Here is a 25,463-nt window from a genome sequence, read left to right on the forward strand (position 1 = left end):
AACTTGCACCGAAAGTAGAGGCATTTTTGGGCATTCTTGGCCAGCAATATGGTAGAGATCCTCGGAAATGTGCACCCCCCTGGAGTCATCACTGGTCAGTGGGGGTGCCGCAGTGATCTTTTCTGAAAGAGCTCTTTGGTCTTCCCCAAATGGAGGAAGAGATTATTGTCTTTACACCACTGGACCCACCTAACTCGTGGAGTTGGCTTCGTCATTATTGTAGATGAGGCCCACCACGTTTTTGTTATCCGCAAACTTATGTAGTCGGTGCTGTAATTTGGCACACAGTTGTGGGTCAGCAGTGTAAAAAGCAGAGGGCTGAGCACACACCCGTGTGGGACCCCCGTTGCTCAGCGAGATTGGTCTCAGATTAAAGGCCGCCAACTCGCACATTTTGTGGCTTCCCAATCCAGCACGGATTTACAAATAAGTTTTGTGTCCCAGGTTTTTGTATGAGCTGCTGGACAATGACTCTGTTAAATGCTGAACTACAGTCCATAAACTGCATTAGCACAATATGCATCCATTAAATTCAAGTGGGTAAGAGCAGAGGAGATGATGTCGTCCGTCTATCTGTTTGGCCTTTATGCAAATTGAAACGGGTCATTGGATGGGGAAGAATGGCCAAATGTTTTGCATAATCAGCCGCTCAAAGCACTTTATAATAATGAGAGTCAGTGCTATGGACTGGTAGTCATTGCAGCTCTATGGGCTTCTTCAGGACTGGTACTATTGTGACGACTTCAAAACAATTAATGGCTCAGAGAGATGTTAAAGATGTCCGTAAGGATATCCATGATATCCTCAGCACAGTCTATTAGAACACAGCCAGGTGCATTGTCTGGTCCAGCCACCCTTCATGGGTTGATCCTGGAAAGGGTCCTCATCACACTGGCTGTGAACACACACACACCGTGCTCTCCCGCAGGAGGGGTGGTCTTTTGTTCGGGTGTGTTGTTATGTGGCCAAAGAAGGGAGATGCAGTGTCACATGTCCAAGCAGGGGTCTTATAGTCTGTGAGGGTTTGAATGCCTCCTGAAAAATTTAGTTTGTCCCGAGTGTTACTGACAGTTTTCAGGAAGAACAACAATCCTATTGATTTTAGGGGATATTTGACAAAAAGGCCAAGGTAAAGGCCAAGATAAATACTTGTCACCTGTCTGCTACTGACAAACATCTAGTATTGGTTTGTCGAGTCTAGATCCATATTGGTTTTAGATCATTTGACCCAGGTTAAAGGTCAACAATCTTCAAACGTTTAGGAATTATTTTTCTTTGTCACAGAAAGTGCCCTATTGATTTTAAAAAATGTGCAGTGAGATGAGATACGACAAATATTTAACGTTTTGATTACTGTTCTATGTCAGGGCAGGAACCCTATTGATTTCAAATTGTTACAGCCCCATGAAACATCACTGTATACATTTTCCCTGTCATGTTATATGACGTAAAGGAGGGTAAATGAGCCCTAATTGCCTTTCATCTTTAAACTAGCCCTCATTACTCCTACAATTATTAAATAATGTTTGTTCTTTGTCAAAGGCACAAACCCAATTGATTTTAAAATGGTTTATGACAAGATGGATCAGGTGGTCAGGACCAAACATCAAATTAGCATGTTTCTAATGACTTCTTTATCAGATACAAGCAATATTTCCCTTTTTCAGAGATAAGAGCACCTCAAAAAGGTAAGAGGCCTATTGATTTGATAAATATAGCAGGTCTAAAGATGCTTGAAGTAGCTGGAATCAAAAAGTCATAGCAACTCAACCCATTACATTTTTCTTCACATTTTCTGTTATTTGAGTGAAACAATGTTTATGCTATTTGACTTAAACCTATAATTAACTACAATTAGATTTGGAGTAAAATGTATATTTTGAATAAATTGTTCAATTATTTACTTTTTAATGCACAAAAACAAAGTTAACAAGTATGACGTAATCAAACAAAATAACCACGGCACCAACAGTGACTGTGAAAAGAATTGAAATTTCACCATTATAGTCTAATTAGTGACAGAGCAGCAAAAACATTTAAAAAGGTTTGCCGTAAAATTTAATACGAAGAGCCCTGTCATTTATTAATTGATATTTTACATGCGCCACATTGTGCAAAATATGGCGCTCCACGGATCGTGTGGACTGCACAGCGCAGTGTACTGCGATATATGATAATTAGGTGCAAAATTACAAAAAATACGTAAAATGTACAAAGTCAACAGAAATGTTGTCAAGTCACCACCAGATTCATTTATCCTGGGTTATTAGCCTGGTCTGGAGCAGGCTCGGTGCACAGAATAAATCACCATGGTTACCTGTCCGAATTAAACTTGACTTGCTTGCATCATTCACCCAGGATAACCAATATCCAGTTTAATTCCTTTTCCTGGTTTAGTAGTTTCGTCCTCTGGTTAAACCTAAGAGCTGCATAGCCAAATTTACACATTTTCTTTTTTTTGTCTGAGATGATTTGCATATCAATATCAAATGTGCTGTCTGAACCCTCTATTACGATGCACTTTCTTTTCTTGTAACAGCATGAAACCAACTGAGGTCACTACATTAGGGACTAGCAAGTGACTTGATTCATGTACAGCATTATTACTTGAGGCTCAAACACACTAAATTTGATGCTGTCCAATGTGGTTGTATAGAGCAGGTTTCTTTTAAGAGATGCCATGCACTACTAAGTTATGATGATAGCTGCCTTACCTTCCAAATTTTTGTTTTTTCATGTGGTTCCAGGCAGCACGGGTCACCAAAAACGAGCCTCGCAGGTGAACTCTGTGAATAAGGTCTAAAGAGCACAGTTGTGAGTAGTTATTAATATGTTCACAAATCAGTTATATCCCAATAAAACTACCAATGGGTAATCAATTCAGATTCAGTGACTTAAGTAGGAATTAAAAGTTAGAACAGTAGTATTTATAATCGCTATCAATAAAGCGGAAAAAAATGTATTTCCATAATATTTATAATTTTTTATTATTTTTATTAAAATAACTTTTAATCTTTTAAAATGTTGGCTTTATTTATTTTGAAATTACATCATATTAATTTTGACATATATTATATATATATATATATATATATATATATATATATATATATATATATATATATTGTCCAGCGACCCCAAAGGGAATAAGCGGTAGAAAATGGATGGATGGATGGATGGATATACAGTATATATATATTAGTATTATATATACTATATATATATATATATATATATATATATATATATATATATATATATATATATATATATATATAGTATTAATGATACCAATATATTTTGGTACTGGTACTAAAATTATTTCAGAACTTTTCGGTACTTTATATATATATATATACTGTTGTGTACATACATCTACTGATGCTTAGTCTGGACACATCCTCAGTGACCTCTTGGATTCACCGGGCGTTTCGGGTCTCTCAACTGGTCATACGCCCTCCTCCAAGCGACCCAACCGGGGGTGATCAAATCCCCCGGCTTGTGTCCAGACGGCTCGCTAGCTACCATGACTCAAAGGATCTCCTCTTTTGAGCCACAACCATCTCGAGGCCCTTTCCGCCGCTTCGGTGGTACTGCGGATGGCTCTCCTCTTTCTCTCTCCATCGATGCCCAAACTGCTGAAGGCTCTGACCAAGGAACGGGCTGCAAATCCTCTGCATCCAACCTCCACAGGGAAACACCTTGCTCTCCAACCAGCCTGCTGACAGTCGCTGACCAGTCCTGCATACTTGGAGAGCTTCCTCTCGAAGGCTTCTTCCAGGCGATCTTCCCACGGGACTGTCAGCTCCAGCAGCACAGCTTGTTTGGTGGACTCAGACACAAGGACAATGTCTGGTCGCAGGGTGGTGACTGCGATATGGCTGGGGAACTTCAGCTGGTTTTCAAGGTCCACCAACAACTGCCAGTCTTTTGCAGACGTCAGGATGCCTGCTGATGTTTTCCTAGCAGGAGTTGGCGTGTCCCCAGCTCTGACAAAGGCGATGGTTTTCTTGGAGGGGTGGAACTGTTTTGCCCATGCCAGTCCTGTGCTAATGGCTTCAGCGATGGTCTTCAGGACTTGGTCATGCCTCCACCTGTACCTTCCATCTCCAAGTGCCTTTGTACAGCAACTGAGGATGTGTTCCAGGGTTCCTCGCTTGGAGCACAGTGGGCATGCTGATGTCTCTGCAATGCCCCATGTGTGCAGGTTTGAAGGGCTTGGGAGCACATCATACACTGTCTGGATGAGAAATTTGATGCGTTGCGGCTCGGCTTTCCAAAGCTCAGCCCAGGTCACTCTCCTCTCAACCGCATTCTCCCATCTTGTCCAAGCTCCCTGTTGCTTTATTCCAACAGCCTTGCAGGTTCTTGTCTCCTCCACTGCCGCTCTCACCTCATTCTGAACAAGACGTCGGCCTTCCTTCCCCCTAGTGTTCAGTTGGGGAGTTGGAAAGGACCCTAGCCCAGCTCGACCCCGTGTAACTGCTCCAACCAGGCTCCTGTGTCGCAGCCTTGCATCTGCCTCTTGAACTGCTTCCTCTGCCCTCCATTTCCTGCCAGTCCTCACTTGGATCCCTGCTTTGGCCACCTTCGGATCACTTGAGTCCCTGTACTGTACCACTTCTCTGGCTCTAGTTGCCTTAAATTTCTCCTCCAAGGATTTGAAAGGCAACTGCAGTTTGTTGCTGTTCCCGTAGAGTGCAATGCTACTCAGGCTCCTAGGTAGTCCCAGCCATCTCCGGAAGTGGTTGCTGGCCCTCCGCTCTAGGATCTCAACTGTCGAGATGGGGAACGAGTAGATGAGGAGGGGCCACAGGATCCTGGGAAGAATGCCATGCTGGTAAATCCAGGCTTTAAACTTCCCAGGTAAGCCTGACTTGTCCACGGATTTCAGCCAGCCATCCAACTCAGCGCATGTCGACTGGATGGATGTTGTGTCTCTCAAAGAGCAGTCAAAAACCTTGCCCAAGCTCTTGACTGGCTTCTCTGAGATAGTTGGAATGGCCGTGCCTGTGATGTTAAACCGGAACTTGTCCTCCACCTTACCCTTCTTCAGCACCATTGATCTGGATTTGGCGGGTTTGAAACGCATTCGGGCCCACTCCACCAACTTTTCAAGTCCCTTCAGAATCCAACGGCAGCCTGGGACTGATTCTGTCATGACTGTGAGGTCATCCATGAATGCCCTGATGGGTGGTTGCCTTTGTCCGGAATTTGTGCGGGGCCCTCTGCACTCTGGCTCAGCAGACTTGGTGAGCATGTTCATGGCTAGTGAGAACAGTGTCACATAGATAGTACACCCTGTGATAATACCAATCTCCACTTTGTGCCAACTGGATGTTGTTGGTCCGGAAGAGACCCTCATCCTGAAATTGCTGTAGTAATCAGCAATGAGGTCTCTACACCTGCTGGGTACATGATGTTTCATCAGAGTGAGTTGAACGAGCTTGTGCGGAATGGAGCCGAATGCGTTTGCCAGGTCAAGCCACAGTACTGATAGGTTGCCCTTGTTCTCTCGAGCCTCCCGAATGACCTGTGTCACCACACCGGTATGCTCCATACATCCTGACATTCCTGAAATGCCGCCTTTCTGGACAGATGTATCGATGTAGGTGTTCTTTGCCAGGTAGGTACACAGTCGTTTGGAAACGGCGCTGAAGAAAACCTTTGCCTCAACACACAGCAGGGAGATGATGCGGAACTGGTCCAGCTGAGTGGAGTTTTCCTCCTTTGGGATCCATACCCCTTCCGCCACTCGCCATTGCTCAGGGATCCTCCCCCTTCTCCAGAAGACTCGCAGGATTTTCCACAGACGCTGCAGGAGTTTGGGACAGTTCTTATACACTTTGTATGAAGTGCCACTCGGTCCCGGTGTAGAGCTTGCCCTGGCTCTGCGGACAACCTCCCTGACTTCCTTTAGCTGCAGCTCCGACATGTCAAACTGCATTTCTGGTTCAGGGGGGTCTATTAGGTTGTTACACTCTCCCAACTCCTGCTCTCTTGCGGGGTCACTGTACGTCTGCTTCAGATGTTGATCTATGTCTTCCTGCGAGGAGGCCAGTTTGCCACTGCGCTTCTGTCCCAGCAAATCCTTCGTGAACTTGAAGGGGTTAGCAATGAAAGCAGCACGTTTACGTGCCCTCTCGCGTCGCCGCCTCCGATGCCACTCTGCCCGATGGAGAATTCTGATCTTTTTCTGAAGGATGCACATCAGCTGCACATCCTCATGTCCTGCCGCCTTGTACTGGAACTTCAGCGCTTTCATCTCCTGCCTAATGTTGTGGATCCTTACAGCTCTGTGGTTCTTTGAGTACGTGGTTCCGGAGCTTCTCTTCTCCTCCTTGCCGAACCGTTCAGCTGCAATGCTGACAATGATTGTTGTCATAGCTTGTAGCTTCCCGTCGGCTTCTCCCTTCGCTGTTGCCTCCAGAATTTGGTCAACATCGTCATCGAGTTGCTTCCAGAGTGAGGTCATGCTAGCTGCAGGCCACTTGATCCGCCTCTGTTCAGACTTGATACTCGAGGGATTAGTTTGCAACACATGGAGGTTCTGGGCACTATGGGGTGACTCCGGGCCTGGCACCTCCTGCGTCTCACCAGGTGTAACACCTGTGCGTTGTGTTGCTTCTGCTCCCATCAGGCACTTCTTCCTCGCTTGGTGGATCTTTAAGCCATGGATGTTCTTGCAGACTTTACCGCATGTACACTGCGCGCTCATAGTCATTTGTCCGTTGCCTAGGTCTGTTAACGTTAAGTCCGTCCGACTGGGGTGCTCATCCTCCCCCCCTCTCGGGCTCCCCTGGGGGCATTTTTCCTTTAGGTTCATCGTAGCTTATATATATATATATATATATATATATATATATATATATATATATATATATATATATATATATATATATATATATATATATATATTAGAGATGTCCCATAATATCGGCCTGCCGATATTATCGGCCGATAAATGCTTTAAAATGTAATATCGGAAATTATCGGTGTCGTTTTTTTTATTATCGGTATCGTTTTTTTTATTTTTATTAAATTAACATAAAAAACACAAGATACACTTACAATTAGTGCACCAACTCAAAAAAACTCCCTCCCCAATTTACACTCATTCACACAAAAGGGTTGTTTCTTTCTGTTATTAATATTCTGGTTCCTACATTATATATCAATATATATGAATACAGTCTGCAAAGGATACAGTCCGTAAGCACACATGATTGTGCGTGCTGCTGGTCCACTAATAGTACTAACCTTTAACAGTTAATTTGACTAATTTTCATTAATTACTAGTTTCTATGTAACTGTTTCTATATTGTTTTACTTTCTTTTTAATTCAAGAAAATGTTTTTAATTTATTTATCTTATTTTATTTTATTAATTTTTAAAAAAAGGACCTTATCTTCACCATACCTGGTTGTCCAAATTAGGCATAATAATGTGTTAATCCCAGACTGTATATATCGGTATCGGTTGATATCGGTATCGGTAATTAAAGAGTTGGACAATATCACATATACATATATATATATATATATATATATATATATATATATATATATATATATATATATACATATGTATTGTATTGTTTGTCCTTTTTGTGTTGAGATGTTTAAAAAAACAATGTTTAAAACACATTTATTTAAAGCTAATTAATTGTCCGTTCATGGTGTTAAAAACAATAAAATTATTTGTCTAGGGTACACTTATGATGAAAAAGTATATATACCTGCGATTATCGCGATTACATTTTGAGTTAATTCTGAACAATACGATTAATCGCAATACATTTTTTTATCGTTTGACAGCCCTAGTTTTTTTTTCTATTGTCATTAATGGTGTTTGTCGTTTTTGTGTTGAGCTGTTTAAAAAAACATAATGTTTAAAACACATTTATTTAAAGCAAATTAATTGTCCATTCATGGTGTTAAAAACAATACAATTATTTGTCTAGGGTACACTATAGATGAAAAAGTATATACATCTGCGATTCAATTTTGAGTTATTTCTAAACAATGCGATTAATCGCAATACTTTTTTTATCGTTTTACTGTGTGTGTATGTATGCATATATATATATATATATATATATATATATACATATATATATATATATATATATATATATATATATATATACATATTAGGGGTGGGCAAGTTAATGCGTTAATTTCGAGTTAACGCATCAATCTATTAACGCCGACAATTTTTTTATCGCGCGTTATTGCGGGTTTTTTTTTACATGCTTTTATTTTGTTAATGCCTATTGCTGGCTCCTGCGGGAACGGAAGGAGAACGCGGAAAAAAACAAAACAAGCATGGAGAAGAAGAGTAACTCAACAGAACTTTTACATGGTCATTTTCATTATAAAGTACTTCCAGGCGGCAGATTTGACAGAAGCAAAGTGGTTTGTAGCCACTGCCAAGCTGAATTTTCTTATCACAGGAGTACTTCCAGTCTAAAATATCACCTTAACGCGAAGCACACTGTTGATGCGAGCAAACCATTCAACAAAGCAGAAAGTGGAGCCAGGCTGCGGCAGACTACGTTAAATGCAGCGTGCGGGATAAACGAGAGCAAGAGAAGCTAAAAAATGCCATAGCGAAGTGGATAGTTACAGACTGTAGGCTCATTAGTGTTGTGGAAGATGCTGGCCTGAGTGACAGCACGTATGAGCCGCCATCAAGACGCACCATCGCACCAAGAATACACCAGTTGTATGAAAGGAGAGGACTGTAAAAGTGACAAGTTTACAACGTGCAGCTGTAGTTGCTCTCAGTGGGGACTGCTGGACATCAATCGGTAAGCATAATTACCTCGGAGTTACAGTGCATTATATTGATGAAAAGTGGGTGCTGCATTCACATGCTCTGTCTATAATGAAAACAGAGGAGAGGCATTATGGAAAAGAAAATTAGAGGAAAATGTTTCTGCTTTTACCTCAGAAATTGCCTGTTCGGATGTTATGATTGTGGCTCAGGGATTTGTATGTAGATTATATTTATTTTCCATAACAAACAGGATAACTTAAATACCCTGACAGTGGCAATATACTTGAATGTTTGTATTGACATTTTTTGAGTTGATTTTCATAAAATATGCTATTTAACTGCTACTGTTTAACAAGTACTGATTTAAATTGTGTTTGCACAACAAATGTTTTGGCACTTTTGTTCATATGGGAGAATATTCCAATAAAGGTGCACTACACACTACTTTTGAATTCATTACTGGGTTTTGCATATACAATGCAGTTAATCGTGATTAATCGGAGAAATTGTGCGATTAATTATGATTAAAAAATTTAATCGTTGCCCAGCCCTAATATATGTATATAAATATAAATATATATATATATATATATATATATATATATATATTTATTTATTAGGTCTGTCAAAACATATATATGTATATACACACACATATATATATATATATATATATATATATATATATATATATATATATATATATATATATATATATATACACATATACATATATATACACATATATATATATATATATATATATATATATATATATATATATATATACACACACACATATATATACACATATACATATATATACACATATATATATATATATATATATATATATATATATATAAGGGCTGTCAAACGATTAAAAAATGTATTGCGATTAATCGCATTGTTCAGAATTAACTCAAAATTTAATTGCGATAATCGCAGATATATATAGTTTTTTATCATAAGTGTACCATAGACAAATAATTTTAACACCATGAACGGACAATTAATTTGCTTTGAATAAATATGTTTTAGACATTATGTTTTTTTAAACAGCTCAACACAAAAAGGACAAACACCATTTATGACAATAAAAACAATTGCCTGATGTGTGTTGGTTTCTTGCCAGATGTTGTATTTTGTATAAATACATAATTTCTATTTCTTCTTTGCTTTCTAGCTAATATATTCTTATACAACAGGCTTTTTACCTGGAGAAGACGTAGAGGATGACGATGTCACTGTTATCGTCAACCGCAACTTGCCTCGATTTTTACGTCACAAATACTGCAGCGAGCGTAATCTGCATCAGCATCACATTTGGAAAAGACGAGCCACACTTTAGAGCGTTTTCTATTTGGCATGGTTGGGTTTTGGCCATGAAACATTGATGAGTTGCAAGATTACTAAGAGCATGTCCGCTTCGAAATCGCCTATTTTCCTTTCAAGTGTTAATTCAAACAGACGTGACGTCAAGTGCAACCCAGGCACCGCTAGATTTTACGTGAATCGTTGCCCGGTAATACCGGCTGGTTTCGGTCGGTGCCAAAAAAGTACCGGATCCGGTTCCCACCCCTAGTGACAAAGCATGATCGTAATAAAAGACATTTTCATTTTGTAAATGTAGTAAACTGGATGTATAGCATAGCACTTTTATTTTGAAGCAGGAAAAGTGTGTGTTTGGTTTGAGAAAGTGTCTTGACATGTGTTGATGTTGAATCGACTGTTTGCAATAAAAAAAGTCTCCTTTCGACTTCCTGCTGACCGTCTTTCATTTCTGTTGAACTTTTATGTCATCTTACTTACTAAATCAGTCACAGTAACAATCTAAATGTTAAGTTATCACTGCACCTGAACCGTAATCTGACCACGGAAGTGAAGCACCACCCGCCTGAACGACGCACGCAGCAAAGTTTACCACAAGGGTCAAAATGGACACGTGTGCGTTAATCGGCCATTAAAAATATTTGTGCCGTTATTGAAATGTATAGTTAATGCGTTATTATTGCGTTAACTTTGACAGTTGATAACGAGTTAACTATAAATTTCAATACCGGCACAAAGCCTGATTAACGCCAACACTTCATTTTTTGCCCTCCTGCCGTGCCGTAGCGAGGAAAACTTGGATGCAGTTGACTTGCTTAAGATGAGCCACAAGCGAGCAGAAATAGGACACACAAAAAAAAAAGTCTACCTTATGGAAATATCAGGTTCAAAGCCATGGCAAGTTGTTCTACCGACAAGAAAGGACTCTTTTTCGCCATGAAAAGACCTGCTGCGTGCGTCGTTCTAGAGGTGGGTGGTGCTTCACTTTCGTGTACAGATTACGGTTAAGGTGCAGTGAAAACAAAACATTTAGATTGCTACTGTGACTGATTTAGTAAGTAAGATGTCATAAAAGCTAAACGGAAATGAAAGACCGACGGTCGGCAAGATGTCGAAAGCAGACTTTTTTTATTGCAAACAGTCGATTCGACATCATAACATCTCAAGACACTTTCTCAAACCAATCACACACTTTCCGGCTTCAAAATAAAAGTGCTAGACTATACATCCGGTTTAACTACGTTTACGGTTTCTCCTTAATGTACGGGCTTCGTATTAGCTGCCACACCTAACAAAATAAAGTAATGTACTGTAGCGTCCAGAAGAAAACAAAGTCTCACGCTCTTTTTCGCTTTTACCGCCAATTTTATGCTAACAACGGGTCCAATTCCAGAAAGTATTTCCTCCGTGCACAAACCTCTGCCTGCATGCTTTACTCCCAGACACACAACACTTGTTATTTCTCCGCCGACACGGTGTGTTCAAAGACCATGGGAAAAAATTACCACCATAGCACATTAACATACATATTAACACCAGCCATACGCACGCGGTTGTCTGCCTCCGCAGGCAGCGTGTCCGCACTGAGGACGTATTTTAATATATTCGAGATGTACCCGCGGACAGCGATCTTCACAATTTAAGATGACACTGGCGGCTTTTAATGAGAGAAAGGCTCCCAGCAACGCGAAGTAAGTGTGACGTCAGGCTCTCCGCGGCTCGCTTTTCGTCACGAACATGGAGCGACAGAATCTAAACAGAGTCTCTAAACACAAGTACAGTCATCAGTAACACCAAAAATAGATGCTAGATTTGTTGCCAATCATTTTATTACGGAAAAAGTGACTAAAATGATTGGCGAAATCTCTATTAAAAAAATAATAAAAACCTCAACAAAGTACACTGTACAAAGAGCAGCAACAATTCAAAAATAAAACAAAATATTATGTAAGAAAAATATATGTTAATACTATACCTAATAATAACCGATTTGTTTTAAATGTATATTCACATCCCTTTTTAAAGAATAAATACATCATAGAAAACTATGCGATGACTTCATATCAACCACGCCCCCACCGCCACAGGTTGTTTTGGCAATTTAGGGGAAACCCTGACATTAACAAAATAAAAATGTCTTACATTACGATCATGCTTTGTCAGAGATGTTTTGTAATGTTATTCTGTGATATTTGCACCTAAAGAAATGTTGTACATCAGTTTAAGAATATGGGGGATTTTTCTGGCTGGCTGAAATATTGTGTAATTTCTTTTAAAACATGTTCTGGTGGAGTCCTCAATTACAGAATGATTAGCAGGCTCGGTATTACATTTTATTAATTAATAGAGAAGGTTAAAACATTGTCATGCAGCAATATAAAGCCACCCCCCAAGAAAATGATCTATCTAGGGTACACTACATAATGATGAAAGTGTATACTAATATATACATATATATACACTAATATACAAGCTTTTTGTTATTTTATTATGACTCTTACAATTCTACAAACTTAGTCTTGCAAAATGACTTGATTGTCATCAAATTTTGACTTTATTTCTTGTAAAAATGTATATACATTTTTTTTAGAAATAACAGGCCTCTCTACTTGCAAAATGTTATACTTGCAAAAAAGTTGTGATACTCATAGTACCACAACTTTAGTCCCCTAATATGTGAGGGTGTTCTTGTTTATTGTGCTTCTATTAATCGCAAATGTTTTACAGTTTTTCTTACATCTTTATATTTGAGAAAAAATAGTTTTACTTTTTATTTCATATATTTTTTATATTAGAACTTAGTTTATATAGAATGACTTTTAGTCTATTATACTATGACCCTGTTCTCATAATGTTAAGTTTATTTTCTCGCAATATCGTAACTTATTCTCAGAAATTTAAAACTTGATTGTCTTAAAATTTACAGTTTTTTATGTCAAATTGTTTTTTTATATATATTAAAACTTTCTTACTTGTAAAATCAAGCGTTTTTGTTTGTAACCTTACAACTTTATTTCCCTTTAATTAAAATTGTTTTTGTTTTATATTATTGCTCCTGTCTCATGAATCTACATGCCTTGTTATGGCTCTGGCAATTTTACAAATTAATTCAGTCAAAATTCCAACTCCATCCATCCATTCATCTATCTTCTTCCGCTTATCCGAGGTCGGTTCGCGGGGGCAGCAGCCTAAGCAGGGAAGCCCAGACTTCCCTCTCCCCAGCCACTTCGTCCAGCTCCTCCCGGGGGATCCCGAGGCGTTCCCAGGTCAGCCGGGAGAGATAGTCTTCCCAACGTGTCCTGGGTCTTCCTCGTGGCCTCCTACCGGTTGGACGTGCCTAAACGCCTCCCTAGGGAGGCGTTCAGGTGGCATCCTGACCAGATGCCCGAACCACCTCATCTGGCTCCTCTCGATGTGGAGGAGCAGCGGCTATACTTTGAGCTCCTCCCGGATGACAGAGCTCCTCACCCTATCTCTAAGGGAGAGCCCCGCCACCCGGCAGAGGAAGCTCATTTTGGCCGCTTGTACCCGTGATCTTGTACTTTCGGTCATAACCCAAAGCTCATGACCATAGGTGAGGATGGGAATGTAGATCAACCGGTAAATTGAGAGCTTTGCCTTCCGGCTCAGCTCCTTCTTCACCACAACCGACCGATACAGCGTCCGCATTACTGAAGACGCCGCACCGATCTGCCTGTCGATCACCCGATCCACTCTTCCCTCACTCGTGAACAAGACTCCAAGGTACTTGAACTCCTCCACATGGGGCAAGATCTCCTCCCCAACCCGGAGATGGCACTCCACCCTTTTCCGGGCGAGAACCATAGACTTGGACTTGGAGGTGCTGATTCCCATCCCAGTCGCTTCACACTCGGTAAAAAATTCCAACTCGATTTTCTTAACATTTGTTACTTTTTTCTTGAACAATTGTATTTTTTTAACATGAAAACTAAATCACATCGTGGGTTTCTACTTGTAATATTCCATCTTTATCCCCCTTTAGTCCCTGTTTCTTGTTACACCATCACTCTATTGTTGTGAAATGGTGAGTTTTTTTCTTGTAATATAAAACCAATTTATTCTCTCAAAATTAAGATGCCATCCAATTCAAATGTATGAGGGTTATTGATATTATTTGCTTACCCCAGTCCAAATCACTTGTCCTGGCAAAAGATCGGTCACGAAGTATCCTAACAAAAAGAAAAGGAAGTCTTTGGTGCCATGATCACCATGTGGAATGTTCACTTTTTTTTCCTGCAATAAAATAACTTACCCAGCATTGTTGACAACAACATCTGAAAAAAAAGATTGGATACCAGATGTTGCACAATTTAATATCAATTATGACTTATATTTACATTATTAATGAGATACTGTACATTCTAGAAGGAGCGGCGAGGACTGTCAGCGTAGTAAACAATAACATTGACAACAGCTCTATTCCACTAACAGTGAGCGAGCCTGTACTAAAGCACAACACTAAAACTGGCTCACTCAGAAGTAGGCTAGCCATGATTAATGTTATTGATCCCCCACCTGTTCTCTTCCCGCTTTGAACGATCGATTAGCTCACTCACCTATTCTTCCAAACGTATCCAGAGCTGCTTGAATGAGCTTCTCTCCATCTTCTACAGAGTCTATGCTTGCAAAGCCGAGGCCAAAATAGTGTGGGGAAAAAAGACAAACTTTACAAATGTGCAGCATGAGTGATTTTCTATGTAAACTGACAGTTATAACAGAGAAGATAATACACTTATGAAAAGAATGCACAAAGCAGGATAAAAATGCAATTACTTTACTTTTTAGATGATCATTTTTATGGACCGCAGTACATCATTAAATTTGTAGATACTTGGAAATTATACACGTAGGGTGCATCTAAAACTGTACCAACTTAAAAAAAACAGAGATTTATTAATGTAGTTTATGAATACTATTAAACCTTGTGTGGTGTTCGGGTCTGTGGGACCCGTTTTCATTTTTTATTAAAAGAAAAATTATACAATTAATTAATTTTTCAAACTGAGACTCACTGACTTTGGCTCATTTTCTGTGAAGAACAAATATCAGAATACATATTTAATGACCACACACCATACACCCCCCCTACACATTTCCATTACATATAAGATGTCCGGGTCCACTGGACGGGGCTAATAGAAGTGTGGAAATTGATGTTCTGTGTACCACACACACACACACTCACACACACACACACACACACACACACACACACACACACACACACACACACACACACACACACACACACACACACACACACACACACACACACACACACACACACACAGCAGGCCTAGACAGGAGGAGGACAGAGTGTAGGTACACAGAACATCAGAGGGTCAAATGTGCGAGAAAATGAGAGCAGACAGTGTTGACAAACAATGTTGCAACCTTGTGTGGGAACCGCAGGTGCAGAAACACAAAAGAGGAATCCCTGTGGGATGCAGAAACTGGCAGAGAAATTTTCCGTGCAACGTTCATATTGTTGTTACTCAGCCAGCGTTTGTGGGCTTTTAATGCCTCACAATCAAACACTTTTATGTTAAAATACTGAACAGATGTTTACCTTATCCCAATAAACATCTGTTCAGTATTTTAACATAAAAGTTTTGTGGCTTTTAATGCCTCACAATCAAACACTTTTATGTTAAAATACTGAACAGATGTTTACCTTATCCCAATAAACATCTGTTCAGTATTTTAACATAAAAGTGTTTGATTGTGAGGCATTAAAAGCCACAAAATGCAACGGGTCCATCAGACCCACAAACGCTGGCTGAGTAACAACAATATTAACATTACACAAGGGTTTAAGGATATTTTATTAATGCTAACAAATATTTAACAAAAGACGCTGTAATGCGGTCATCCGTGTTGAATAAGCATTTGGCTTTCCTGCACAACAACTAAACTTATAGTTTCTGTCATGAAAATCGACAACAACAATAGGCGGATTGGACCAACAATCACAATATTTATTATTCAGATTTAACATGACGTTAGTTTATTTGTACAACCACGTTTTTGTAGTTATATTTAGGCATAGCAACCACAAAAAAACACAATAACTATATGGTAGAGAATAAACTTGACTGCACCACAGAAAGTTTCTCAAACAAATCAAATGTTCAAACAAACATTTTGCAAAGTGATCGCTGCAGACACAAGCGGTCCGATTGTATTCCACAAGATGATGAAAGTGATATTTTTAAGAGCCATTTCCTTCCGACGCATTTTCGTTTCTTTCCCTGACTTTATTACCTTTATGAACCACTTCTTTCAGGACTCAATGTAAGATTTTTCCTATCTTTCTCTGGAACAACCAAGAACAGAACAGCAATGCAACGTTTTCTGCTCAAGCTCTACACTCACTCGTTTGAATGCTACACTCAAGCTGCTTGACCATCGTGTGGATTAAGCCGCGAAGAAGAAAAACGGATATGACGTCATATTCAACCCTCCTATAGACATATTTTTATTTCATCTGTTCTCTTACACCATGACAGCTAACATAAACAAGCTGATGGTGTTCTTGTTATATTTTTAGAAGTCATGATTTTGCCACTAATATTATTCTTGGGTGGCATCATAACACACTAGATCAGGGGTGCCCAAACTTTTTACCTCCAAGGGCCAAAGTTAAAATGTGCCAATGGACCGCCAAACACAGCGATTTTAAGCATACAGTCAGGCCACGAGTGAGAAGTTTAGAAACATACCACCATTACAGAGTAGTATCAATTAGGGCTGCACGATTTTGCGAAAAAACGAATTGCGATTTTTCTGTACTAAATTGTGATTGCAATTCAATTTGCTATTTTTATACATAAAAATGGATTAAAATGCAAAAAAAACAGGGGTAGGAAGACATGTAACTTTTAGACTGTCAATCAACATATTTTTGTCTCAAGGTGCCACACAACAATATGCAATAATTTACTTAATAAATAATATTTAATATGTTTGGCTTTATGCAGACAGGCGCAGAGTTTTTTCTACATCATGCGCTTAAACCAAATAAATAATCGATAAAAAAATATACATTAATTATAATGTACTCATAATATATATAATAATGCATGTAACCATTTAAAAAGGATATACACTTTTATTTATCATAACTATAAAATTGTTTACCATTGTACTGTAATTGAAAGGTAAATAACTGTTATCCTATATAAATAAACAAAACATAAAATGGACTCTTAAATCCGTCAGCAAATATTTTATTATAATAAATATTGAACAGCTTTAAGTGCATATTTTCCCAGTTGGAAAAACAAGGTCGGACGTTTTATTTTTGTTTATTGCCTTCATGTCACCACGGCATTTGCGCTTATTCGTCTGTGTCAATGGGTTAATAATGCCCATCCGATTGGAAGCTGAAATATTACCACAACGGGACATTTGGCTTCCATCCATCCATCCATTTTCTACCGCTTGTCCCTTTTGGGATTGTCATCATATTTTTCCTCCTAATTTGTGTTACTTTGCGGCTAGTTGCGAGTAGTGATGTTGTCTGTCTGTGCTTCCTGTGAGTAAAGCTGGCGCCCCTCTCTCTGCCCACCAAGACAAAGATTTTAAATGACTGAAAAGAGGGGTCACTCTTAATTTCACTGTTAAATACGCGCGCTCAAGTGCTTAGAGCGATGCACAGAGTAAGACGTTTTTCTCTCTGTTTACAGCGAAAGACGAACAAACGCGAGGCTCAACAATTCTGATTGGCCAACATATCTGTTATTCAAATGCTGGTGACAGCGAAGGGGGAAAAAAAACTACCTCGTGCGATTACGTGGTCGCTCTAATTAAAACTTTGATGTCAATTCGATGTCGAGTAATTGTGCATCCCTGGTATGTGGACTGTGAATGTTTGTCTGTCTGTCTGTGGTGGCAACTTATCCAGGGTGTACCACGCCTTCCGCCCAAATGCAGCTGGGAAAGGCCCTAACCCCCGCGACCTGAGAGGGACAACCGGTAGAAAATAGATGGATGGACGTCACTAAAGGCCTGTTCGGAGCAAGTTTGAAAGAAGACAAGATTAAATATCGTCGTCATGCCTCCATGGTTTGATATTACATTTTCGGGACTTATGAGGATCCCAATACACAGGTATTAAAAGGTAAGAAAAGTTGGTTTTGCATAATAGGACCCAAAACCGGGCCAAATGAAAGAACTCTGTTGGCCAAATTTGGCCCCACTTTGGGCACCCCTGCACTAGATAAATAAAGAAGGTAATCCTATAGCTGAAGTCTCAGGAAATGGTGTAAAGGTATATATATATATATATATATATATATATATATATATATATATATATATATATATATATATATATATATATATACATATTTATTTTTATCATTATTATTAATTATATTTTTCCAGAAAACTTTAAATTGAGATTTCAAAGTCCACATCAGGAATTTAACCAGCATTATAAAAATATCCTTTAAAAGTCGCACACAAACTTTGTGAACCGTGTCCTGGCTACTCAGTACAATACATTATACAATTAGTTCACAGGTCTTAATATTACTACTACTAATTATTATATTTTGCATCTGATAACAGTTAAGAATGTCAAAGTTTTGCTTACCACATTGTTAGTAAATGAAGTCCCGGTTATGATAGCCACAGTTTGACTCAAACAGATTAGTTAAATTCTAACAGAATTCTATAGGAAAAATATATTATGACTGTGATCGATTTTTGTGGTTTCAGTGTATTATGTAACTAGATGATCAAGGTAATCTGCTTTTTCTCACAGGATATACGGGCTGCGTGGCGTAGCTCTGATGGTAGCGTGACCGCCCAGAAACTTGAAGGTTCCCAGTACGAATCCAACTCTTGTCCTACAAGTCACTGCCAATGTGTTCTTCTGCAAGATACTTCACCCACATTGCTCCCAGTGCTACTAATATTAGTATACAAATTAGTGAATTTTTGGTGGTGGCCAATTTGCAGCCACATTTTCGTCAGGGCAGCTGTTGTTAAAAATTTAGCATTCACCAATGTGTGAATGTGGAATGAATGAATGATGGGTTCTCAATTCTCACTGTAAAGCGCTTCGAGTGTCTAGAAAAGTGCTTAATAAATCTAAACCATCATAAATAGACTAACTGCCTTATTTGAGGCGCCATATTGACAAGGTAAACATAAACACAGATAGTGACAATGCTGGAAGACAAGAAGGAGGCTAGTCAAAATCTTCTCACCGTAGTTGGCCACTGCCTTGCCTCCCTCGGCTCTTATCTTCTCCACAACCTTATCAGCAGCTGCAGAACTCTTTCCACCCCCTTTAGTGTCTGCCCCAAGGTCATTCACTTTAATGTAGTGAGAGGAAAGAAAAGATTAGCAATAAATGGGCGAGAAGTGCAAATCTCCACCAGTGATTAGAGGAGTTTCGCTAAGCCTCGTCATTCAGTTCAAGGGCAAGTTCATCCCAGATAGCCAGGCATGCTGATATTTAGATGTTTACAGCTTACAGCATGTGCGGATAGGCTGAGCCTAAATCACTGTGTCAATCAATACAATGGTCTACAATGTGCAATGATTTATCCTCTTAAATCCGAGGATGCGGCAGAAGATCACAAGCGTGCCACTGTGACATACAGTATTAGCATAGTAGCATGATGCGTCCCCGCTTGACTCAAGCTTAGCAGCATACTATGCAAATTACTACTCCTTTACAGTTAATGAGAAGGCAAAGCTAAAGAGTTGAGCTACAAAAGACAGCAGGCTGATGATGCCCAAGGAAGAAGAAAATAATGACACTACTGTATGTATTTAAAATTTTAAAAATGCACAATATACCCAATATTATGAGCGAATATCAAAACCCTGCTGGAAAAAAAAGGTAAAATTAGGAGAAACATTTTATTATCACAATAGTACTGCTGTATTACAATCACACATGTCGCTATTATTTCTTCATGTATCTATATTTAGAAAAAGTCCTCCCCTTAACTATCACATACTTGTTTTCCTCATCAAATGTTTATTTATTTTCTTGTAACATTCCCACTATATTATTTTTCTTGGCATGTTAGAACCTTATAATTTATTTTCTTGTCATATTTGTTCCCTTAAAATTACACGTTTTTTGTTGTTGTATTGTGCGTTGTTTTTTTATTCTTGCAATAGTAGGGGTGTAACGGTACACAAAAATTTCGGTTCGGTACGTACCTCGGTTTAGAAGTCACGGTTCGGTTCATTTTTGGTACAGTAAGAAAACAATAAAATATACATTTTTTGGTTATTTATTTACCAAATTTGTAGACAATGGCTTTATCCTTTTAACATTGGAAACACTATAATAATTCTGCCCACGTTAATCCACATTAAACTGCCTCAAATTGTTGCTCAGATTAAATAAAATGACAAAACTTTTCTTCTACATATAAAAAGTGCAACATTAAACAGTTTCAAGTCAACTCATCATGCTTAATTTATTACAGCATTTGGGAAGCCTGTAGTTGATTTTTATTATGTAAATGTTATATTTTTATCAACATGTGATAGCAGGGACCCCGCCATTCAAAACTTGGCTGCTCCATTACTACTGATTAATGTAACTATAGCTTAAAAAATAGTACAATAGCAATAGGAGAGACTATTCATCCCTGAACACCATGGAGTTCATGTAGGCTTTATGATGCAGTTACATTATTATATCAACTATCAGAGACAGAAACTCTTCATTTAACATAATGTCCTTTTTTGCTGCTTCAACACAGCTCAATCAACACAGAAAAAGGTAAAGTGAAATAACAGACAGACAGGGCTTTGCCGCACGCACGCACGCACGCACGCACGCACGCACGCACGCACGCACGCACGCACGCACGCACGCACGCACGCACGCACGCACGCACGCACGCACGCACGCACGCACGCACGCACGCACGCACGCACGCACACACACACACACACACACACACACACACACCGCAAAATGAGCTAACGTTACGCTAAAAGCGAATTAGCCTTCACCTCAAGCCAGGACTGCGAGCGAGCTGAGCTGCAGTTTATATTTCTAGAACGTCAACGGGCTCATAGTGATGTTACTAGTAGTTGACTGGGAGGTGTTTATTATAATTTGGGGAGAGTCCGCTGCCTGATGCTTACCTGCTATACCCTAAGCACTGACTACATGCGCTCTGAATACGCACTGCTGATTGGCTGTTACCGCTCTGAATACGCACTGCTGATTGGCTGTTATCGCTCTGTATGTAACCAATCAGATGGTTGTGTGGGTGGGACAATGCTGGGTGCTGTGTACTGACAGAGACAGGCAGAAGGAAGCGGAGCAGCTTGTTAAGACTTTAGCTTAGCTTAATATGTTCATGTGGAAACTCATTCAGTACACCTCCGAACCGAACCCCCCGTACCGAAACGGTTCAATACAAATACACGTACCGTTACACCCCTACGCAATAGTAAAAAAAATTCTCGCAAAGCTATGACTTTATTCTGCTAAAATTATTACTTTTTTGTTGTATTTTTTATTACAGCTTAACACTCGTAAACTCATAATATTGCAACTTACAGTACAAAGTGGGCTTTATATTGTGAATTTATTCTCAGTTATACCTAAAATAAACAATGAAAAATTGGAACTTTATTACCTTAAACTGCTGTACTAAAGTTTTACGTTGTTTAATATCACATATTTATTCTCGCAAAATTATGACTTTATTTGACCTTTTAATATTACAATATTTTTGTTGTAAGATTTTATATGTAATTTTTTACCTTTATTTATTGAATCCAAATTATTGAAATTCAATGATTCAGTGCATTGGCAAACAGCTAAAATTATGCACAAAGCAAACTATAACCTGCTACTCAGGAATGTATAACAATTCTTCTCAAGAAAAGTGGAGAAATAAAACCTCAGAGAAAAATGTAACTGAAAACATTTGTATGATCGTACAACACTTAAAACCTTTAACATATCAGTACATGGAATTCAATTATGGAATGGGTTAAGAAAAAAGTCAAACAATATACTAATATGATCCAGTCCAGTTTAAGAAACTGTTAAAACTAAAAGTGTTTACAAAGTACAAGGGAGAAGAATTATGACAAATGTCTTGAACTGATTGAACATAAGATATTATTAATCTCATTAGGTGAATCATAACTGACTTAACTATTTATTAAGACAACTGTTGTATTTGAAATGCTTGATGAAAATTATGTTACAAGTGTTACAAAACGTGAGAGAAACATATGCGTTAGTAATTGCTATGAAGTGGGAAAGGGGTGGATTAAATACGCTTTGCTTCTTCCTACTTCTTTTCGGGCATGTTGTAAAGAGAAATAAAAAATGTGTGATGTATCATATTGAAATGTATACATGTTTGATATAAACTTCAACCAACCAACTTTGTTACCTCTACAATGTATAAATATGAAAACATGTGATGTTCCTCAATGTAACTTAGTTACGCCTGTAGGAAATAAACTAACCCATTAACATATCTTTAGTCTCTCTTGAAATTCTTCAACTCTATTCTTATAGTTCTATTTTTTTCTCACCATATTTGTTTTCTCTTTCCAGTGTGGCTCTAACAATATTGTACTAAAATGCATGTATGCACATCCAAAATAACAAGAGTCCATGCATATTTACCTACAACAGAGGCACCTCTTTCAGCAAAAGCCAATGCATATTCTTTTCCAAGTCCTGCAGACAATAAGATACACAACATTATTATTTGCATTTCTAACAAGAGTAAACACACCCACAGTGATTGTTTTGCTCTTGCAGCATGCACCCTTCACACACTTGGCTTGGTTGCACAAGTACAGTACTTTGAACCCCATGTTCGACTGGAAACGATATCTCTCGGCGGGTTTGCTCATTAGAATTTCTACGAATCCGTTACATGACTTCTAAATGTTATGCCATTTGAATTTGAATGTATTAATGGAAAACCCCTTGAGATGCAGTGTCTCGTTTTCAAGGGGGACCAAAGACATTTAAAATGAACCCAATACAGTACAACACAGGACAAGTTACACAACAAACAATTACACTCATTAAAAGACAATTTTGCTCAGATACCTCTCAGCTCACACAACTCTCTCAGAATATACAATATTTACAATAGAATAACATAATGATGTAAAATATATATAATATTACATTAAATTTCAACCAAGGATATACTACATACAGTGGCATTCAGTTTTAAGATAAACAAAAAAATACATTTTGAAGGGACCAATGGTTGATAAAGAACTCAGAGAGACAGGCAGATTATTACAATCAAAGCGCTTTACGCACAGTAGGGACAGTAAATGTAGGATATTGAGAGTGTCTGAGAGGGTAGGATGATGTAAAGGGCACAGGAAAACATTTCAAATATGCTGGTAGATTTAAAATAAATAAATAAATAAAATAAAAAATCAAGTGATCCATTGTTGGGACTGTTTACGTTTTTGTTGATATGCAATATCGACACTCTTGCAAAGCAGCAATATGATCAGCTGACACAAGACAAAATACATGTTTCTAGAATGCTGTCACAAACATTTCATTGTTGACATGATCGAGTAAATAATCACGACCAGCAGGTTAGCATTCTAAGCTAACATACTTATAAGAGAGTATGCCGAGCGTTAGCATCGATGACAACCAAGCTAACAGCCAGTAATGTCGACACGCTTAATTCTACCTCCTCCAGCGCCTGTGACGAGCACAACTCTTCCCTCAAAGGACAAAGACATGGCGTTGAGAAGTTTATTCTTCGTCTTAGGAACTGGACCACCCTTGACACTTGGCGTTGTGAACTTCTGAAACGAAAGTTCTACTTCCGCAATTTCCAGAGGGCGGTCTTACGAGTAACCAATCAGAAGCCAGAAAAAGAATACACACACGGATATTTATTATTTTAAAGTGATTTTTTTTGTTTATTGCTTTAGCGTTCTAAATGTATGAGATGTATGAGTAATAGGGGAAATAGAGCGGCAAAACAATTGGCGAGGGAGCGAAATGTGTGTGGAAGAGGAGGAGAGAGAGAAGAGCATATTTCTCACCTCGGTGCGGCTTTGCTGGCTGTGCTCGCTCAGACTCTCCAAGGAAGCTGCGATGGAGACACGATGAAATGGACCGGGTTGACTCGGAGGACAGTGGTTGGAATGCCGTTGTCGTTCCGGGACGTTTCTACAGCGGCGAATGTGCTTTTTGGGAAGTCAGAAAATGTTTCCTATTTCAAAACGGTCGGTGGATTCGGAGCAGTATTACTACACGGGTAACTTCCAGCCTGTTCTCTTTTTTTTTTCTTTTTCCTCGTGGTTTTCTTAACAAAATACGACGCTGATATAAGATATTATCGGCTGTGTGTTTCGCTGTTAGTGGTGGGGTAGTTTGTTAGAAAAAAAGAGCAAAACAAAACAAAAAATTTTTTCATTCATTGGTAGACAATATGACACGATATTTACATCGAAACGTTGTGTGTCGGACGCCAGTGCGCATGCGCGGTGGTGGACGGCGTTAGCTCGCCTGCCAGCCAGCCGTCCTGCGATGTAGGCGCGCAAGTGGAGGAGAAGGAGGCAAACACATTGCAGCGTGGACATGACGACAAAGTGTCAACAGCGCGGCGTGAAGAGAATTCCACTCAGCCGGCCATAAAAGTGTCAAAGCATGTCCGGGACAGCGGATGCAGACGGCGTGGAGGGAGCAGTCTCCAAAGTGCAAGTGAAGAGGGAGATCAAGACCATCGTGGAGAATTTGGAAACCATCCTTGGGGACCTCAAGGATGTGGCCAAGGAGCTCAAAGAGGTAAATGTTGCGCACACTCTCAAAAGATGATGTTTGTGTTCACAGTGAAGATGTCAATTAACCTCATCACTATAGGGCCTGCCTATGATACATAAACAGACTTTGCTCCGCCCCCTTTTCCCCCTGAAAGACGGAGTTGAGAAGCCCAGACATGAGATGGAAATAAGTTTCTCCCAGTCAAGACAGGGCATACACTTCTTTATTTGTAAGACAGTGCTGCATGCTGATTGTGACCAATGTACAAAAACAAATAGTGGATAAGCCTTCTTATGAATCTTTCACACAGGCTTTGAGGAATATGTATTCATTTCTAAGAGAGGCGTTGGTTTTTACATCCCATTTCATCATAGTCACAGTCTGCGACCACCTGCCAGCTCAAACTGCACCTTTTGTTCCCATCCGCTGCTTTATCTTCATCTCTCCATTCTCCGCCACTCATCTTCGTCATTTTTCCCTCTGAAACTCTAAGAATCGTCTTTTGCTTTCATCTCAAGTAACTTTCTCCCAGCAGGCAGCGGGGATGAATAAGACCAAG

At 39.1% G+C, this 25,463-nt stretch overlaps 2 protein-coding genes across 3 annotated transcripts in view; one reads left to right on the top strand and one right to left on the bottom strand.

Annotated features, from left to right (window-relative positions):
- Window positions 1-23,981, bottom strand: part of hsd17b4 (hydroxysteroid (17-beta) dehydrogenase 4) — a 52,022-nt gene extending 28,041 nt beyond the window's left edge. Inside the window, exons 1-7 of the mRNA XM_061928273.1 lie at window positions 23,823-23,981; window positions 22,775-22,828; window positions 19,353-19,460; window positions 14,691-14,750; window positions 14,387-14,408; window positions 14,257-14,303; window positions 2,715-2,799 (exon numbers count right to left, since the gene is read on the bottom strand). Coding sequence (XP_061784257.1) covers window positions 2,715-2,799; window positions 14,257-14,303; window positions 14,387-14,408; window positions 14,691-14,750; window positions 19,353-19,460; window positions 22,775-22,828; window positions 23,823-23,874 — 428 coding nt within the window. The 5' untranslated portion in view covers window positions 23,875-23,981. The remainder of the gene's footprint in view (window positions 1-2,714; window positions 2,800-14,256; window positions 14,304-14,386; window positions 14,409-14,690; window positions 14,751-19,352; window positions 19,461-22,774; window positions 22,829-23,822) is intronic.
- prr16 (proline rich 16) overlaps window positions 23,930-25,463 on the top strand; it is an 87,092-nt gene continuing 85,558 nt past the window's right edge. For both annotated transcript variants that reach the window (XR_009811513.1, XM_061928274.1), the window contains exon 1: window positions 23,930-24,928. Coding sequence is in view for 1 of the 2 variants with exons in the window: in XM_061928274.1 (XP_061784258.1) it covers window positions 24,791-24,928 (138 nt within the window). In the remaining variant the exon portion in view is untranslated. The remainder of the gene's footprint in view (window positions 24,929-25,463) is intronic.

This window comes from Nerophis lumbriciformis, linkage group LG33 (genome assembly GCF_033978685.3).
Source record: "Nerophis lumbriciformis linkage group LG33, RoL_Nlum_v2.1, whole genome shotgun sequence".
In the NCBI taxonomy this organism is placed as follows: Eukaryota; Metazoa; Chordata; class Actinopteri; order Syngnathiformes; family Syngnathidae; genus Nerophis; species Nerophis lumbriciformis.